This window comes from Ranitomeya imitator, chromosome 10 (genome assembly GCF_032444005.1).
Source record: "Ranitomeya imitator isolate aRanImi1 chromosome 10, aRanImi1.pri, whole genome shotgun sequence".
In the NCBI taxonomy this organism is placed as follows: domain Eukaryota; kingdom Metazoa; phylum Chordata; class Amphibia; order Anura; family Dendrobatidae; genus Ranitomeya; species Ranitomeya imitator.
Window position 1 is genome coordinate 89299486 of NC_091291.1, and position 20969 is coordinate 89320454.

At 43.5% G+C, this 20969-nt stretch overlaps 1 protein-coding gene across 2 annotated transcripts in view; it reads left to right on the plus strand.

The window, feature by feature from the left end:
• The window catches only part of LOC138651609 (alpha-tectorin-like), a 360891-nt gene that overhangs the window by 46853 nt on the left and 293069 nt on the right, over positions 1–20969 (plus strand). The window contains exon 8 of one of the 2 annotated variants that reach the window (XM_069741926.1): positions 10740–16439. The exons of the other annotated variant lie outside the window; for it this stretch is intronic. Within the exon in view, the coding sequence (XP_069598027.1) occupies positions 10740–11058 (319 nt within the window). The 3' untranslated portion in view covers positions 11059–16439. Of the gene's footprint in view, positions 1–10739; positions 16440–20969 lie in introns of those variants that run through there. 2 annotated transcript variants of the gene reach the window in all.

The window sequence follows — 20969 nt, forward strand, 5'->3', positions numbered from 1 at the left end:
AATTGTTTGGGATGTAAAGATAAACTCACAAATAACATCAGCTGAAATACAGGACTCTCTGAAAACTAGCGGTGTGGCTGTATCAAGATGCACAGTAAGGAGGCACTTTAAAGGGAACCTGTCACCCCGTTTTTTGAGATTGAGCTATAAATACTGTTAAATAGGGCCTGCGCTGTGTGTTCCTATAGTGTATGTAGTGTACCCCGATTCCCCATGTATGCTGAGAAATAACTTACCAAAGTCGCCGTTTTCGCCTGTCAATCAGGCTGGTCAGGTCGGGAGGGCGTGGTGACATCGCTGGTTCTTCCTCAGCTTTACGTTGGTGGCGTAGTGGTGAAGACACAGCGCGCGATCTGCGCTGTCATCCCTTTCGTCGGTGGGGGCGGCCATCTTCCTGGGGCCGCGCGTGCGCAGATCGAGTGCTCTGCTGCACGGGGCTTCAGGAAAATGGCCGCGGGATGCCGCGCGTGCGCATTAGAGATCGCGGCGGCCATTTTCCCAAAGCCGAGATGCAAACTCGGCTTTGGGAAAATGGCCGCCGCGATCTCTAATGCGCACGCGCGGCATCCCGCGGCCATTTTCCTGAAGCCCCGTGCAGCAGAGCACTCGATCTGCGCACGCGCGGCCCCAGGAAGATGGCCGCCCCCACCGACGAAAGGGATGACAGCGCAGATCGCGCGCTGTGTCTTCACCACTACGCCACTATGCCACCAACGTAAAGCTGAGGAAGAACCAGCGATGTCACCACGCCCTCCCGACCTGACCAGCCTGATTGACAGGCGAAAACGGCGACTTTGGTAAGTTATTTCTCAGCATACATGGGGAATCGGGGTACACTACATACACTATAGGAACACACAGCGCAGGCCCTATTTAACAGTATTTATAGCTCAATCTCAAAAAACGGGGTGACAGGTTCCCTTTAAGAAAAATGGGCTGCATGGGCGAGTCGCCAGAAGAAAGCCATTACTGCACAAATGCCACAAAGTATTTACAATATGTAAAACAGCACAGAGACAAGCCTCAAAACTTCTAGAACAAGGTAATTTGTAGTGAAGACACCAAAATTGAACTTTTTGGCCACAACCATGAACGTTACACTTGGAGAGAGTCAACAAGGCCTATGATGAAAGGCACACCATTCCTACTACAGTATAAAGCATGAAGGTGGATCGCTGATGTTTTGGGGATGTGTGAGCTACAAAGGAACAGGAAACTTGGTCAGAATGAAGGAAAGATGAATGCAGCAGGTTCTGAGCAATTACTGGAGGCAAATTTGCACTCATCAACTCAGAAGCTTGGGACGTACTTGGACGTTCCAACATGACAACGATCCAAAACACAAGGCCAAGTCAACCTGTCATTGGCTACAGCAGAGCAAAGTGAGGGTTCTGGAGAGGCCATCTCAGTCTCATGACCTCAATATCATTGAGCCTCTCTGGGGAGATCTCAAGCGCGCAGTTCATGCCAGACAGCCCAGGAATTTACAGGAACTGGAGGCTTTTTGCCAAGAGGAGTGGGCAGCTTTACCATCTGAAAAAATAAAGAACCTCATCCACAACTACCACAAAAGACTTCAAGCTGTCATTGATGTTAGAGGGGGCAATACACAGTATTAAGAAATGGGGTATGTTAACTTTTGATCAGGATAATTTGGATGTTTTGGGTTATCATTATTATAGATGGGTGAACACCTGGATGTTCGGGTCTGGCGGGTTCGGCCGAACAGTTACAAAAAGTTTGGGTTCAAGTACCAGAACAGTACCCGGACCCGAACCCCATTCACTTGAATGGGGGGCCCGAACATCCAGTGTTTAATGTGCTGTAATGTGCATGACAAAACGGCAAACACCACTTAAGATCAACGATGAAATCATCCCTGCCGGTCAGCGTGAGCTCTCAGCTGTGATTGGAGGTATAAAGTTTACCTCTGGTCACTGGTATCAGCTGATGGGACTACTGCTCCCATCATCTGACACCTGCTGTCACCAATTACAGTGAAAGCAGGAGTGGCAGATAGCAGTATTCATCAGCCGCTCCTGTGCTGTAAATAAATAATTAAAATTAAAAAAAACAGCGTGGGTTCCCATGTATCTTTGTTAACCCCTTAAGCCCCGAGGGTGGTTTGCACGTTAATGACCGGGCCAATTTTTACAATTCTGACCACTGTCCCTTTATGAGGTTATAACTCTGGAACGCTTCAACGGATCTTGGCGATTCTGACATTGTTTTCTCGTGACATATTGTACTTCATTTTAGTAGTAACATTTATTCGATATAACTTGCGTTTATTTGTGAAAAAAACGGAAATTTGGCGAAAATTTTGAAAATTTCGCAATTTTCCAACTTTAAATTTTTATGCCCTTAAATCACAGAGATATGTCACGCAAAATACTTAATAAGTAACATTTCCCACATGTCTCCTTTACATCAGCACAATTTTGGAACCAAAATTTTTTTTTGTTAGGGAGTTATAAGGGTTCAAAGTTGACCAGCAATTTCTCATTTTTACAACACCATTTTTTTTTAGGGACCACATCTCATTTGATGTCATTTTGAGGGGTCTATATGATAGAAAATACCCAAGTGTGACACCATTCTAAAAACTGCACCCCTCAAGGTGCTCAAAACCACATTCAAGAAGTTTATTAACCCTTCAGGGGTTTCACAGGAATTTTTGGAATGTTTAAATAAAAATGAATATTTAACTTTTTTTCACACAAAATTTATTTCAGCTCCAATTTGTTTTATTTTACCAAGGGTAACAGGATAAAATGGATGCCAAACATTGTTGTACAATCTGTACTGAGTACGCTGATACCCCATATGTGGGGGTAAACCACTGTTTGGGCGCATGGCAGAGCTCGGAAGGGAAGGAGCGCCATTTGACTTTTAAATGCAAAATTGACAGGAATTGAGATGGGACACCATGTTGCGTTTGGAGAGCCACTGATGTGCCTAAACATTGAAACCCCCCACAAGTGACACCATTTTGGAAAGTAGACACCCTAAGGAACTTATCTAGATGTGTGGTGACCACTTTGACCCACCAATTGCTTCACAGAAGTTTATAATGCAGAGCCGTAAAAATAAAAAATCATATTTTTTCACAAAAATGATCTTTTCGCCCCCAATTTTTTATTTTCCCAAGAGTAAGAGAAGAAATTGAACCTCAAAAATTGTTGGCCAATTTGTCCTGAGTACGCTGATACCCCGTATATGGGTGTAAACCATTGTTTGGGCGTATGGCAGAGCTCGGAAGGGAAGGAGCGCCATTTTACTTTTCAATGCAAAATTGACTGGAATTGAGATGGGATGCCATGTTGCGTTTGGAGAGCCCCTGATGTGCCTAAACATTGAAATCCCCACAAGTGACACCATTTTGGAAAGTAGACCCCTTAAGGAACTTATCTAGAGGTGTGGTGAGCACTTTGACCCAACAAGTGCTTCACAGAAGTTTATAATGCAGAGCCGTAAAAATAAAAAATCATATTTTTTCACAAAAATAATCTTTTCGCCACCAATTTTTTATTTTCCCAAGGGTAAGAGAAGAAATTAGACCACAAAAGTTGTTGTGCAATTTGTCCTGAGTGCGACGATACCCCATATGTGGGGGTAAACCACTGTTTGGGCGCATGGCAGAGCTCGGAAGGAAAGGAGCGCCATTTGACTTTTCAATGCAAAATTGACTGGAATTGAGATGGGACGCCATGTTGCGTTTGGAGAGCCCCTGATGTGCCTAAACATTGGAACCCCTCACAAGTGACACCATTTTGAAAAGTAGACCCCTTAAGGAACTTATCTAGATGTGTGGTGAGCACTTTGACCCAACAAGTGCTTCACAGAAGTTTATAATGCAGAGCCGTAAAAATAAAAAATCTTATTTTTTCACAAAAATGATCTTTTCGCCCCCAATTTTTTATTTTCCCAAGGGTAAGAGAAGAAATTAGACCACAAAAGTTGTTGTGCAATTTGTCCTGAGTGCGACGATACCCCATATGTGGGGGTAAACCACTTTTTGGGTGCATAGCAGAGCTCGGAAGGGAAGGAGCGCCATTTGACTTTTCAATGCAAAATTGACTGGAATTAAGATGGGACGCCATGTTGGTTTGGAGAGCCCCTGATGTGCCTAAACATTAAAAACCCCCACAAGTGACACCATTTTGGAAACTAGACCCTCTAAGGAACTTATCTAGATGTGTTTTGAGAGCTTTGAACCCCCAAGTGTTTCACTACAGTTTATAACGCAGAGCCGTTAAAATAAATTTATTTTTTTTTCACAAAAATGATTTTTTAGCCCCCAGCTTTGTATTTTTACAAGGGTAACAGAATAAATTGGACCCCAAAAGTTGTTGTTCAATTTGTCCTGAGTACGCTGATACCCCATATGTGGGGGGGAACCACTGTTTGGGCTCATGGCAGAGCTCGGAAGGGAAGGAGCGCCATTTGGAATGCAGACTTAGATGGATTGGTCTGCAGGCGTCACGTTGCATTTGCAGAGCCCCTGATGTACCCAAACAGTAGAAACCACCCACAAGTGACCCCATATTGGAAACTAGACCTCCCATGGAACTTATCTAGATGTGTTGTGAAAACTTTGAACCCCCAAGTGTTTCACTACAGTTTACAACGCAGAGCCGTGAAAATAAAAATCCTTTTTTTTCCCACAAAAATGATTTTTAGCCCCCCAAATTTTTATTTTCCCAAGGATAACAAGAGAACTTGGACCCAAAAAGTTGTTGTCCAATTTGTCTCGAGTACGCTGATACCCCATATGTTGGGGTAAACCCCTGTTTGGGCGCACGGGAGAGCTCGGAAGTGAAGGAGCACTGTTTTACTTTTTCAACGCAGAATTGGCTGGAATTGAGATCGGACGCCATGTCGCGTTTGGAGAGCCCCTGATGTGTCTAAACAGTGGAAACCCCCCAATTATAAATGAAACCCTAATCCAAACGCACCACTAACCCTAATCCCAACTGTAACCCTAACCACACACCTAACCCAGACACACCCCTAATTCTAATCCCAACCCTAATCCCAACCGTAAATGTAATCCTAACCCTAGCCCCAACCCTAGCCCTAACCCTAACCCTAACCGGAAAATGGAAATAAATACATTTTTTTTAATTTTATTATTTTTCCCTAAGGCTAGGTTCACATTGCGTTAGGGAAATCCGTTTAGCACTAGCGGATTGCGCTAACACAATGTCTTTTTAGGTGTCGTGTTTAGTGGTCGCGTTAACGTCCCCGCTCTGGAAGATCGGGGATCGGACCTCGGGCGCGCCGCGGACGCTGCAAGCAGCGTCTGAGGCGCGCCACAAAAGAATGGCACCTTGCTAGCGCGAGCCGAAAATGGCACGCTCTAGCGATGCGCTACACCTGAAAATCACATTGCTGTCAATGGTTGTGCTAACGGACCCGTTGCACGGCGTTAATTGTGACATTTTCGCCGTGCAACGCTGTCCGTTAGCGTTAACCCATTAACGCAATGTGAACCTAGCCTAACTAAGGGGGTGATGAAGGGGGGTTTGATTTACTTTTATAGCGAGTTTTTTAGCGGATTTTTATGATTGGCAGCCGTCACACACTAAAAGACACTTTTTATAGCAAAAAAGTTTTTGCGTCTCCACATTTTGAGACCTATAATTTTTCCATATTTTGGTCCACAGAGTCATGTGAGGTCTTGTTTTTTGCGGGACGAGTTGACGTTTTTATCGGTTACATTTTCGGACACGTGACAGTTTTTGATCGCTTTTTATTCCGATTTTTTTGTGAGGCGGAATGACCAAAAACCAGCTATTCATGAATTTCTTTTGGGGGAGGCGTTTATACCGTTCCGCGTTTGGTAAAATTGATGAAGCAGTTTTATTCTTCGGGTCAGTACGATTACAGCGACACCTCATTTATATCATTTTTTTTATGTTTTGGCGCTTTTATACGATAAAAGCTATTTTATAGAAAAAATAATTATTTTGGCATCGCTTTATTCAGAGGACTATAACTTTTTTATTTTTTTGGTTATGATGCTATATGGCGGCTCGTTTTTTGCGGGACAAGATGACGTTTTCAGAGGTAACATGGTTATTTATATCCGTCTTTTTGATCGCGTGTTATTCCACTCTTTGTTCAGCGTTATGATAATAAAGCGTTGTTTTTTGGCTCGTTTTTTTTTTTTTTTTCTTACGGTGTTCACTGAAGGGGTTAACTAGTGGGCCAGTTTTATAGGTCGGGTCGTTACGGACGCGGCGATACTAAATATGTGTACTTTTATTGTTTTTTTGTTTTTTTTTTATGTAAAGAAATGTATTTATGGGAATAATATTTTTTTTTTTCTGCTTTATTTAGGAATTTTTTTTTTATTTTTTTTTTTACAAGTGTGGAAATTTTTTTTTTTACTTTTTCACTTTGTCCCAGGGGGGGACATCACAGATCACCGATCTGACAGTGTGCACAGCACTCTATCAGATCGGTGATCTGACATACAGCCGGGCAGGATTAGAGCTGCAGCTGCAGCCTGATCCTGACCCGGAAGTGCTCCCTGCAGGACCCGGATGCAGCCCGGCGGCCATTTTGGATCCGGGGACTGCAGGGAGAAGACGCTCGGTACACGGTGAGCACATCACCGTGTACCGATCGTCTCAGGGAAGCCCGCAGGGAGCCCCCTCCCTGCGCGATGCTTCCCTGCACCGCCGGCACACCGCGATCATCTTTGATCGCGGTGTGCCGGGGGTTAATGTGCCGGGAGCGGTCCGTGACCGCTCCTGGCACATAGTGCCGGATGTCAGCTGCGATAGGCAGCTGACACCCGGCCGCGATCGGCCGCGCTCCCCCCGTGAGCGCGGCCGATCGCATATGACGTACTATCCCGTCCATGGGAATTAAGTCCCAGGTCACCTGGACGGGATAGTACGTCATATGGGATTAAGGGGTTAACCAGCCAGGCAAAACTCACAGCTGGGAGCTGCAACCCTCAGCTGTCAGCTTCAGCAAGGCTAGTTATCAAGAATACAGGAGTCCCCACGCCGTACTTTTTAATTTTTAAAATAAATGATTTTTTTTTTTTTTTTTTTAAAGGCATGGGGTGCCCCTTATTTTTGACAATCAACCTTACTAAAGCAGACAGCTGGGGGCTAGTATTCTCATTCTGGTAAGGGGCCTTGGATATTGGCCCCCCAGCCTAAAAATAGCAGCCCGCAGCTGTCCAGAAAATGCACATCTATTAGATGCGCCAATTCTGGTGCTTTGCCAGGCACTTCCCACTTACCCTGTAGCGGTGGCAAGTGGGGTGATAGTTGGGGGGATTGATGTCAACGTCAGGTGACATCAAGCCTCAAGGTTAGTAATGGAGAGGCGTCAATAAGACTCCCCCATTACTAACCCCATAATCACGTTGTAAGAAAACAGACACCAAGAATAAAGTCCTTTAATTGAAATAATGACACCGACTCCTTTAATAATCTCAATTAAACCATACTTACGACCTCACCAAATTCTACCGAAGCCCTCGTCCTGTAATAAACCAAAAATAAAAAAGCAAAAATATACCTTACCTGTCTAACTGCTGTGTTTGCCAACAATGGTTTTGCCACCGAGTATTAAGTCTTGTTTGCCAGAGGGATCAAATACTTATTTCCCGCTGGAAAATGCAAATAAATGTATATAATTTAAACAATGTGATTTTCTGGATTCTATTTTTGATATTTTATCTCTCAATATTAAAATTAATGTACCCTTAAAATTATAGACTGCTCATGTCCTTGTCAGTAGGCAAACTTACAAAATCAGCAGGGGATCAAATACCTATTTCCTTCACTGTGTGTGTGTGTACATATATATATATAATACTAGATTGTGGCTCAATTCTAACGCATCGGGTATTCTAGAATATGCATGTCCCCGTAGTATATGGACAATGATGATTCCAGAATTCGCGGCAGACTGTGCCCGTCACTGATTGGTCGAGGCAACCTTTATGACATCATCGTCGCCATGGCAAACATTATGACATCTACGTCGATACTGTGCCTGTCGCTGAATCAGAAACGTGGGATTTCTACGTCCTTTATGACATCATCATCGCTGTGCCCGTCACTGATTGGTCGAGGCCTGGCGGCCTCGACCAATCAGAGACGCGGGATTTCCAGGACAGACAGACAGAAAGACAGACAGACAGACGGAAAAACCCTTAGGCAATTATATATATAGATTGAGACGCCTTTAAATTTTTCTCTTTGTTTCATTGCAGCCATTTGGTAAATTCAAAAAAGTTCTTTTTTTTTCTCATTAATGTACACTCTGCACCCCATCTTGACTGAAGGAAAAAGTGAATTTTTTGCAAATTTATTAACAAAGAAAAACTGAAATATCACATGGTCATAAGTATTCAGACCCTTTGCTCAGTATTGAGTAGAAGCACCTTTTGAACTAGTACAGCCATGAGTCTTTTTGGGAATGATGCAATAAGTTTTCACACCTGGATTTGTGGGTCCTCTACCATTCTACCTTGTCGATCCTCTCCAGTTCTGTCAGGTTGGATGGTGAACGTTGGTGATCAGCCATTTTCAGGTCTCTCCAGAGATGCTTAATTGGGTTTAGGTCAGGGCTCTGGCTGGGCCAGTCAAGAATGGTCACAGAGTTGTTCTGAAGTCACTCTTTTGTTACTTTAGTTGTGTGCTTAGGGTCATTGTCTTGTTGGAAGGTGAACCTTCGGCCAATTCTGAGGTCTAGAGCACTCTGGAAGAAGTTTTCATCCAGGATATCTCTTTACGTGGCCGCATTCATGGTTCCTTCAATGACAACCAGTCATCCTGGTTTTCTCCACATATACCCCTTTGAATTATCACCAAAAAGGTCTATCTTCGTCTTATCAGACCATAGAATCTTATTTCTCATAGTCTGGGAGTCCTTCATGTATTTTTGAGGAAACTCTATGCGGGCTTTCATATGTCTTCCACTAAGGAGAGGCTTCCGCTGGGCCACACTGCCATAAAGGCCCAACTGGTGAAGGGCTGCAGTGATTGTTGATTTTGTGGAACTTTCTCCCATCTCCCTACTGCATCTCTGGAGCTGAGCCACAGTGATCTTGGGATTCTTCTTTACCTCTTTTGCCAAGGCTCTTCTCACATGATTGCTCAGTTTGGCTGGATGGCCAAGTCTAGGAAGACTTCTGGTGGTCCCAAACTTCTTCCATGTAAGGATTATGGAGGCCACTGTGCTCTTGGGAACCTTGAGTACTGCAGAAATTCTGTTGTAACCTTGGCCAGATCTGTGACTTGGCACAATTCTGTCTCTGAGCTCCTTGGCCAGTTCCTTTGACCTCATGATTCTCATTTGGTCTGACATGCACTGTGAGCTGTGAGGTCTTACCTACAGGTGTGCGCCTTTCCAAATCAAGTCCTATCAGTTTAATTAAACACAGCTGGACTCCAATGAAGGAGTAGAACCATCTCAAGGAGGATCACAAGGAAACAGACAGCATGTGACTTAAATAGGAGTGTCTGAGCAAAAGGTCTGAATATTTATGGCCATGTGATATTTCAGTTTTTGTTTTTTATTCGAATTTGCACAAATTTCTACATTTCTGTTTTTTTTTTCAGTCAAGCTGGGGTGCAGAGTGTACATTAATGTGAAAAAAGGAACTTTTTTCAATTTACCAAATTGCTGCAATGAAACAGAGTGAAAAATGTAAAGGGGTCTCAATACTTTCCATACCCACTGTATATGAATCATATTGGGGAAAATAAGTATTTGATACACTGCAGGGTATGCAAGGTCCCCATGCTCACGCCAGCACATGTCCAGGCCCGTTTGAAGTTCGCCAGTGACCATCTGGATGATACAGAGGAGGCATGGGAGAAGGTCATGTGGTCAGATGAGGCCAAAATATAACTTTTTGGTATCAACTCCACTCGCCGTGTTGGGAGGAAGAAAAAGGTTGAGTACAACCCCAAGAATACCATTCCAACCGAGAAGTTTAGTGGGGGAAACACCATACTTTGGTGGTGCTTTTCTACAAAGAGAATAGGACGACTGCACCGTATTGAAGGGAGGCTGGATGGGGTCATATATCATGTGATTTTGACCAACAACCTCCTTCGCTCAGTAATAGCATTGAAGATGGGTCGTGACTGGGTCTTCCAGTATGACAATGACCCGAAACACACAGCCAGGGCAACTAAGGAGTGGCTCTGTAAGAAGTATTTCAAGGTCCTGGAGTGACCTAACCAGTCTTTAGATCTGAACCCGATAGAAAATCTTTGGAGGGAGATGAAACTCAATGTTGCCCAGCGACAGCACCAGAACCTTAAAGATCTGGAGACGATCTGTATGGAGGAGTGGGCCAAAATCCTTGCTGCAGTGTGTGCAAACTTGGTCAAGAACTACAGGAAACGTCTGTCCTCTGTAATTGCAAACAAAGATTTCAGTTTTTCTATTCTATCAAATACTTAATTCATGCAAAAAAAATGCTAATTATGTCAAATCATACAATGGGATTTTCTGGATTTTTTTTAAGATTCTGTCTCTCACAGTTGAAGTCTACCTACGATACAAATTATAGACCTCTCAATTTTTTGTAGGTGGGAACACTTGCTAAATCGGCAGTGCATCGAATACTTATTTTCCCCTCTGTATATATGTATAAAATAAATTCTACCTTTCATGTTCATTGAAATAATCATTGTTATTTTCTACAATAAATAAAATGAGCTAAGATTGTGTCACTTTCGATCTTCCTCTAGATATCAAGAGCTGGTAAGGAAGTATGGTAAATTGGAACCACTGGCTGAGGTTGACCTCCGGCCCCAGAATCAAGCTAGCGTTGACATTCACTACGAGGAGAAAGTCCAGAAAATCAGTGTCCGACTTGATCAGACCGTGGCCGAATTCAAGAAGCAACTAAAGACTGTGGTACAATTGTCCACAAACAACATGCGACTTTATTACTTGGACCACGAGGCCCCCTTCGGGCCAGAAGAATTGAAATTCAGCACACGGGCTTTGCATTCATATAATGTCCGAGACGGAGTCAAATTTTATGTGGAACCAAAAATCAAATGACCTTTAGTAATATATGTACAGTATAGCTATATATGTGATCTATGTACAGATTTTTAATTGTTTTTAGATAATTTTATGCCTTTGCCCCTACTTTGCCTGCGCAGCTATGCACTGGAGCCCCCAATTTCATCTCTCCTTTAAGGAGGTTTCCAGCTTGATGTACATGAGGCTTAATCATTTTAAAAGGAAATCAAACCTACGGTAAAGATCTCTGTTTGCTGCCAGTGAATGCCAACAATCTTGTCCGCATTCAGAGAATGAATCTTGCCTTGATGGTGTGCTGCATACACAGGGCATGGCTCATTATGTATGTACATCGGACATGGCCAGTATGAGAATTCTTCATGGACAGCAAGCAAAGATACAGGTGCTTCTCACACAATTAGAATGTCATCAAAAAGTGAATTTATTTCAGTTCTTCAATACAAAAAGTGAAACTCATATTGAGTCATTCCAAACAGAGTGATCTATTTCAATTGTTTATTTCTGTTAATGTTGATGATTATGGCTTACAGCCAATGAAAAAACAAAAGTCATTATCTCAGTAAATTAGAATAATTGGCAATAAACACCTTCAAAGTCTTCGTAAGCGATTAAAAAGGTCCCTTAGTCTTTTTCAGTAGCTCCAAAATCATGGGGAAGACTGCTGACTTGACATGTCCACAAAGTTGAGTGGAAGGAAAAAGTGTGGTAGAAAAAGGTCCACAAGGAACCGGGATAACCACAGCTTTGAAAGGATTATTAAGGCCATTTCAAAAATTTGCTGGAGATTCCCAAGGAGTGGACTTCTCCTGGAGTCATTTCTTCAAGAGCCACCACACATAGAGGTATCCAGGACATGGGCTTCAAGTGTCGCATTCCTTGTGTCAAGCCACTCATGACCAATAGACAATGCCAGAAGCGTCTTACCTGGGCCAAGGAGAAAAATAACTGGACTGTTGCTCAGTGGTCCAAGGTGTTTTCAGATGAAAGTAAATTTTGCATTTCATTTGGACATCAAGGTCCCAGAGTCTGGAGGAAGAGTGGAAAGGCCACAATCCAAGCTGACTGAGGTCTAGTGTGAAGTTTTCACAATCAGTGATGGTTTGGGGAGCCATGTCATCTGCTGGTGTAGGTCCACTGTGTTTTATCAAGACCAAAGTCAGCGCAGCCGTCAACCAGGAAATTTTAGAGCACTTCATGCTTCCCTCTGCCGACAAGCTTTTTGGAGATGGACATTTCATTCTCCAGCAGGACTTGACACCTCTCCACACTGCCAAAAGTACCAATACCTGGTGTAAAAACAACAGTATCGCTGTGCTTGATTGGACAGCAAACTCGCCTGACCTTAGACCCATAGAGAATCTATGGAGTATTGTCAAGAGGAAGATGAGAGACACCAGACCCAGATGAGACACCAGATGAGCAGAAGGCTGCTATCAAAGCAACCTGGGCTTCCATAGCACCTCAGCAGTGCCACAGGCTGATCACCTCCATGCCACGCCGCATTGATGCGGTAATCAAAAGGAGCCCCGACAAAGTATTGAGTGCATTTACTGAACATATATTTCAGTAGGTCAACATTTTGGATTATAAAATCATTTTTCAAGCTGGTGTTATAAAGTATTCTAGTTTACTGATATAATGACTTCTGGGTTCTCATTGGCTGTAAGCCATAATCATCAACATTAACAGAAATAAACACTTGAAATAGATCACTCTGTTTGTAATGACTATATAATATGAGTTTCACTTTTTGTGTTGAAGAACTGAAATAAATGAACTTTTTGATGATATTCTAATTTTGTGAGATGCACCTGTATTTCAGATATTGAACAACACAAACTTATTTTTATCTTAGTTCTTGGCATAAACTGAGCTCCGAATACCTGCCAATAATTGTGCATCATGGCCTCCATTCAGCAAAGCCAAAATTCTTGCATAAATCGCTTGTCAGATGCTCATGGTTCATTTGTTTACACCAGTCTTTGTGAATCGGCACTTATGTTTTAAAAATGTGCAACTTTTCGCAGCGCTCATCGCTTTTGAAAAGTACTAAGAAAAGCAGGAGTATCTCACATCTGTTAGACAGATTTATTACAGGGAATCTGTCACCAGGTTTTTGCTACCCCATTTAAGAGCAGCATGAAATAGTGTCAGAGACACTATGAACACCATAGTGCACCATGAACATAAAAAGCCGCCAATCATTGATGGGGGTGGGGTTGGATTACCTGGCAGAAGGTTTACTAATCTACTAGTGAATAACGCCTGCATTTACACTGCTCAAAAAAATAAAAGGAAAACTTAAACAGCAGAATATAACTCCAAGTAAATCAAACTCCTGTGAAATCAAACTGTCCACTTAGGAAGCAACACTCATTGACAATCAATTTCACATGCTGTTGTGCAAATGGAATAGACAACAGATGGAAATTACTGGCAATTATCAAGACACACTCAATAAAGGAGTGGTTCTGCAGGTGGGGACCACATCTCAGTACCAATGCTTTCTGGCTGCTGTTTTGGTCACTTTTGAATGTTGGTTGTGCTTTCACACTTGTGGTAACATGAGACGGACTCAACAACCCACACAAGTGGCTCAGGTAGTGCAGCTCATCCAGGATGGCACATCAATGCGAGCTGTGTCAAGAAGGTTTGCTGTGTCTGTCAGCATAGTGTCCAGAGGATGGAGGCGCTACCAGGAGATAGGCCAGTACACCAGGAGATGTGGAGGGGGCCGTAGGAGGGCAAAAACCCAGCAGCAGTACCGCTACCTCCGCCTTTGTGCAAGGAGGAACAGGAGGAGCACTGCCAGAGCCCTGCAAAATGACCTCCAGCAGGCCACAAATGTGCATGTGTCTGCACAAATGGTTAGAAACCAACTCCATGAGGATAGTCTGAGTGCCCAACATCCACAGATGGGGGTTGTGCTCACAGCCCAACATCGTGCAGGACGCTTGGCATTTTCCACAGAACACCAGGATTGGCAAATTCGACACTGGCGCCCTGTGCTCTTCCCAGCTGAAAGCAGGTTCACACTGAGCACATGTGACAGAGTCTGCAGACGCCGTGGAGAGCAATCTGCTTCCTGCAACATCCTTCAGCATGACCGATTTGGCAGTGAGTCAGTAATGGTGTGGGGTGGCATTTCTTTGGAGGGCCGCACAGCCCTCTATGTGCTCGCCAGAGGTAGCCTGACTGCCATTATGTACCGAGATGAGATCTTCAGACCCCTTGTGAGACCATATGCTAGTGCGGTTGACCCTCGGTTTCTCCTAATGCAGGACAATGCCAGACCTCATGTGGATGGAGTGTCAGCAGTTCCTGCAAGATGAAGGCATTGAAGCTATGGACTGGCCCACCCATTCCCCAGACCTGAATCTGGATGAACACATCTGGGACATCATGTCTCGCTCCTTCCACCAACTTCATGTTGCACCACAGACTGTCCAGGAGTTGGCAGATGCTTTAGTCCAGGTCTAGGCGGAGATTCCTCAGGAGTCCATCCTCCGTCTCATCAGGAGCATACCCAGGCATGGTATAGTAGGGAGGTCATACAGGCACATCAAGGCCACACACACTACTGAGCATCTTTTCCATGTCATGAGGCATTTCCACTGAAGTTGGATCAGCCTGTAATTTGATTTTCCACTTTGATTTTGAGCATCATTCCAAATCCAGACCTTCGTGGGATATTCATTTTCATTTACATTGATAATTGTTTTGTTTTATTGTTCTGAACACATTCCACTATGCAATGAATAAAAATTTGCAACTGGAATATTTCATTCAGCGATATCTAGGATGTGGTATTTTAGTGTTCTCTTTATTTTTTGAGCAGTGTATTTTATTGAAATTACGGCAAGTAGCCCAGTAAGTGACACAGGGAATCAGGGCATCTGCCCCTACATTATGGTGCTCTTAGATTACATAACAAAAACTTGATGACTGTTTCCCTTTAAAGGGGTTGTGGGAGACATGGAAAGTGCTGTACACTGGCAGCAATATCGCTGAAATAATACTTTACCTTTATTCCAGCGCTGCATATATCGTATAGCCCATGGATCTCACGTGGCCATACGATCTAGCAGCCAATCACTGCAACCAATCACGGGCTCAGCAACCAATCACTGGTGTAGTGGTCTGCGGCCTGAGACTCCTGACGCCAATGATTGGCTGCAGCCATCACATGGAGCTTACAGGCAGTGAAGTCTGCAGCCAGTGTAAACGGTATACAGATGGGGACGCAGTGCTGGAACGGGGGGCAAGTGTTATTTCATTGGTTTAGCACTGTGGAGCACTTTACGTATCTCAGACAAACTCTTTAAGACTAAAGCCATAAAATGATCACGTTTTAGCACAAATCTTATTAATCCTACGCTCACGGCATGCAGAGACTGCATTTTTAGACAATCCAAAACCCATCACATCTAATGCTCCTATGATTAAATTTGGCACAATTCCCTTCTTGCGTATTGAGCGTGAATATTGAAAAATGTGGAAAAAGTTTACTAGAAAGTTTTGAAGCTTTGCCTTTTCAGCAGCCACTTGTACAGTCCTACAGAATCGCTCGGAGCAATGAGCGCACCCAGCAGACTGATTTGTATTGGGTTGATGCTCACACCCTGGGTAAGTCTGCACATTGGTGGCACTACATTTTCTACAAACTTTGCTACATTGAAATCGACGCAGATTAGTTACTGGATATTTAATACATTTAGATCATAAAGTAGGTGAAAATACTGCAGAAAACACAGGTGTGACCCTAAACTAATACAAAAAAAAGCTATAATCTACCTAACGTGTGTATTAGCTATACCCCGTGTTAATGTGTACCCATCCCATGTCACAGGACTCTAAAGGACAGGTCTGGGTTTTTGATGGAAATGTTTTAAACAAAAAGTTTGTTCCCTTGGAGTCAGGAGGAGTGAAGAGACCACAATTCGTAGTCTATGAGGATGTCGTCTACCATTCATTTGTCAGACCTCAACCAGGTCTTCTGTGATTAGCACAAGTCAGAGTGGAAAATCCTACGTAGCTAATGATCGTCCCACTTCCTAGAGACTTTGATCAAAGCAGGGTATTTATGGGATAGTTCTTTATTATGGGGCAGAGCAACAACGTGTTTTGAGAGCATATCGCTCTTGTCATCAGGTATAAGACAAAAAAAAAAGACCAAGTCTTCTATGATGGTGTTTATTGTATTATTTGCACTTCGGTCACAGCCGGTTTCACATACTGATATTTTACAATTTGGTGCAGCGACTGCGATCCTGTTAACAGCTCGGCGGACAACTGTATTTTCAGTCTGAGTGCGACCCTACAAAACATTGGATCACACTTGGACCAACGTTAGTCCATGTGGCCGTGCACATGTCCGATTTTTTTTTTTTTTTTTTTTTAGAAAAAAATTGCAGCATGCCCAAGCTGGTTCCGATTTTCAGACCGAGGTCATGCAAGTCAATGAGTCAGTGGAAAGCATTGGACTGCACTTGGATGACATCTGAGTGCGGTCTGATCTCCACGGACTGACACAATGGAGAAGATGGAGATTTTTTTTCTTTTCTCTTCAATCTTCTCAAGAATCAGATCACATTATGCTCACACTCTGATCTGAGTGTGGTTAGCATAATCGGAGTATATGGGCATGTGACCCTAGCCTCAAGCTCCATGATCATCTACGATTTCACTTTAGTAGATCTGCATGTGGTCAAGGTTCGGGTTCCGGTGATCACACAGACCCCAAAGTGGTTCTAGAAAAACACTTCTTGGTTACTCTTTATGTGTTATTAGACTCTTATTTTGGTCAACCCATCCTTCACAAAGGTGTTATTTTGAAAAAGGGGTTAGGGGTAGGGGTGGCACTCACAAAATGCTATCCTTATCCACGTGTCTTGTGCTTTTTCAGCTTCAAACTTCATTGACTTTGGATAATTTTAGATGGCAGAGGCAGAAGTGAGTTTTCTGTATTAAAGGGTTACCTTTGTTCTGTAAATACAGGTTTTCTTTGTATTATGGAAAGTTCTATCATTTCTAATACACTTCACAACAATTTCCAACATCTCTGCTAGCAGTCGTTAACTAAGATGGGGCTCAGCCTGTCCCAAGACATTGCCCGGATAAGTACAGTATCAAACTCAGCGCCTGTATAGCCATCCCATAAAATGGGCGATTGTTGAATGACATCAAGCAGAGATCTTGAAAACTGTGAGAAACTGATGACAATATGTTGGAATATTGATAAAGAGGTTATCCAGGACCTTCTTTTTTCCCCCAATGGGGCTACACATTTAGTAGCAGGTGTGTGGTATCTACCTGCCTTTTGTGCCCTACAACGATTTCCCCCTACTCAGGGTGGGCGACTGCTCCTGCAAGTGATTGTCCTGTCGACAAACCAGTTCCTTCTCTTCTGTTCTGCTCCGTCCGTGAGGCATCACTGCCTACATAAATGTGGATTAAGAGCTGTCTCAGCCCAACGCAGCGAGGAGTCGGCTGTCGATATGATGTCAGTAGTGAAACCCCCTCAACAGAGCAGAAGAGAACAAACTACTTTGTCTATGGGAAGCAGGAGCTGTTGAGGATCGCTCTCAGCCGGGAGAGATCGTTGCAGGGCAGAACAGGCGGGTAGTTATCAGCTACCTGCCAATAAGTGCTTAGTCCCATAGGGGATAAAAAGAAAGCCCTGTGTAACTCCTTTGAACTTTTCCTTAAAAGGAACCAGTTACTATATTTGCGGCAGCTAAACTAAATGTCAAAACCGTCCTGACCTTAAATAGTAAAATAATGCATACATTACTGAGCCGTGTCCAGCGGAAGCCGGTGTATGCTCGTTACATAGATCGGGTGTAAAGGCATGCGCATTGCCAGTGAAGCGAGCCGTACTGCCCTCGGCTCCTGATGCGCCTCTTGCTGACGGACTCATCTCTTTTGTAATGTGCGAGGCCTTTTATTAACTTTATGCCATTTTTAACTTTATTCGGAACCCTAAACCCCACCTACGTAATAATCTGCTGATGGTTTACTGTCCCCAAACCTGGCAATGGGTCCCCTTAATTTCCTACATTTTACCATGAAGGCCTGCTGCACAAAGTCTCCTCTTAAAGGGAACCTGTCACCCCGAAAATCGGGGGTGAGGTAATCCCACCGGCATCAGGGGCTTATCTGCAGCATTCTATAATGCTGTAGATAAGCCCCCGATGTTACCTGAAAAAGGAGAAAAAGACGTTAGATTATACTCATCCAGGGGCGGTCCCGCTGCTGGTCTGGTCAGATGGGCGTCTCCGGTCCGCTGCGGCGCCTCCTATCTTCTTTCCATGACGTCCTCTTCTGATCTTCGGCCACGGCTCCGGCGCAGGCGTACTTTGCTCTGCCCTGTTGAGGGCAGACAAAGTACTGCAGTGCGCAGGCGCCGAGCCTCTGACCTTTCCGGCGCCTGCGCACTGCTGTACTATCCTCTGCCCTCAACAGGGCAGAGCAAAGTACGCCTGCGCCGGAGCCGTGGCTGAAGATCAGAAGAGGACGTCATGGAAAGAAGATGGGAGGCGACGCAGCGGACCGGAGACGCCCATCTGACCAGACCAGCAGCGGGACCGCCCCTGGGTGAGTATAATCTAACGTCTTTTTCTCCTTTTTCAGGTAACATCGGGGGCTTATCTACAGCATTATAGAATGCTGCAGATAAGCCCCTGATGCCGGTGGGATTACCTCACCCCCGATTTTCGGGGTGACAGGTTCCCTTTAACAGTTGTTGTAGATATGTGTCTGCTGCTAGAACTCTGTGTGGCATTGACCTGGTCTCTAATCTGAGCTGCTGTTAACCTGCGATTTCTGAGGCTGGTGACTCGGATAAACTTATCCTCAGAAGCAGATGTGACTCTTGGTCTTCCTTTATTGGAGCGATCCTCATGTGAGCCAGTTTCTTTGTAGCGCTTTATGGTTTTTGCCACTGCATTTGGGGACACAATCAAAGTTTTCCCAAGTTTTCAGACTGACTGACCTTCAATTTAAAGTAATGATGGCCACTCATTTTTCTTTACTTAGCTGCATTTTTTCTTGCCATAATACAAATTCTTACATTCTATTCAGTAGAACTATCAGCCGTGTATCCACCAGACTTCTGCTCAACACAACTGATGGTCCCAACCCCATTTATAAGGCAAGAAATCCCACTTATTAAACCTGACAGGGCACACCTGTAAAGTGAAAACCATTCCCGGTGACTACCTTTTGAAGCTCATCAAGAGAATGCCAAGAGTGTACAAAGCAGTCATCAAAGCAAAAGGTGGCTACTTTGAAGAACCTAGAATATAAGACATAATTTCAGTTGTTTCACACTTTTTTGTTAAGTATATAATTCCACATGTGTTAATTCATAGTTTTGATGCCTTCAGTGTGAATGTACAATTTTCATAGTCATGAAAATGCAGAAAAATCTTTAAATGAGAAGGTGTGTCCAAACTTTTGGTCTGTACTGTATATTTCATTTTCAAATATTTAAAAATAAATATAGCCAATATTTTTTATTTAAAAATGTTCTATGGTTATATATGACATTGCCATTTATTTATGCTGATTCCATGTGTATTCTGTTTTACGGGAACTTCTTTGTCTGTCGCCTTGTTCCAATCTTTGCCTTATGCGATCTTCTTCTCTACGCCTCGGCAGAAGAGGTTCTTCCTGACCTTCTCATTAGCCTGAATGCTGGAGAGGGCAGGATCTGAGATGAATATTTGTGAATCCCCCGGCCTCCTTCTCCACCTATAGTCGCCTTTCTTCTTTTTCTTGCTGGCAGAGAATCTTTATCAAGTTTTAATTAAAGTCCCATTGAGTTACCGCTATATGATTTCCTCTGTGGATTTCTTTCTTCCTCTTCTTTCTTTGACATTCCCTGTATATTCTTTTTTTTTTTTTGCCTTCTCTCTGTGATGCTCATGAAGTCTCTCTCTTTAACAGTGTTTGGAGGATTTTGTTTCTTTCCTATTTACGTGAATATAACAAGGAACAATGTAAATTGTGAAGCTGGCTTCCCAGAGGCTTTGCTCCAACTCATATTTCACTCAAAGGGGTCACATGAAAAGAACTATTTAACTCCAAGAGACTTGCACAGGACAATACGTACAAAGAAATATAACAAATTGACTTCAACAACACCGAGATTAGCCACATCATCGGGAACGGCTCGATGGAGCCCTGCCCCAGTATATGGATATGTAGAGTAGTCCCGAGAATGAATCCTTTTACTCCCAAACTCTTTATGAACTTCTGTTAATCACATGAAACTTTTTCTGTTTTTAATATATGTATATTGGAGTAACATCTTGGAGATATGGCAATGTTTGCTGTACAGCAATGAATAAAGAAGGAAACTGCACTACCATCCTGTGTATCCGTGGTGTTGTCTTTCTGCAGACCATACATCTGATACCTGCTCCTCAGTATTAATCATGCGAGAGGTTATAGGAGACCTTTCAGTCACTTCATGCTGCCTAAACCACGAGCAGCATGAATCGGAGCTGGGCTGTGTGATTGCACCCATACTTTGAAGACACTATAGGTCTAAGGGGTAACATTTCTCCATGTGGAGAGTGACAAGCCAAGCCTGGCATGTCAAAGTGGGGAGACTTATCTGCCACGCATGCGCCTCTGGGAAATTAAATATGCAAATTGTCTCTTCACAGAGGAAGAAGGCTAGAACTATAGCGCCAGCTATTGGAAGCAGTGATCCTAATAGTCAATATTGACTTTTTAACGAGCCTTGCAATATGATTTAGGATATTGCAAGGCTCGTTAAAGAGTCTGTATTGCCTTTTAGGATCACTGCTTCCAATAGGTGTCACTAAAGTTCTAGTTCTCTTTGAAGAGACAATTTGCACATTTAAGAGACTATAAGGAAAGACGTGACCAGTCTGTTGCCGCCAACGTCCTGTGCC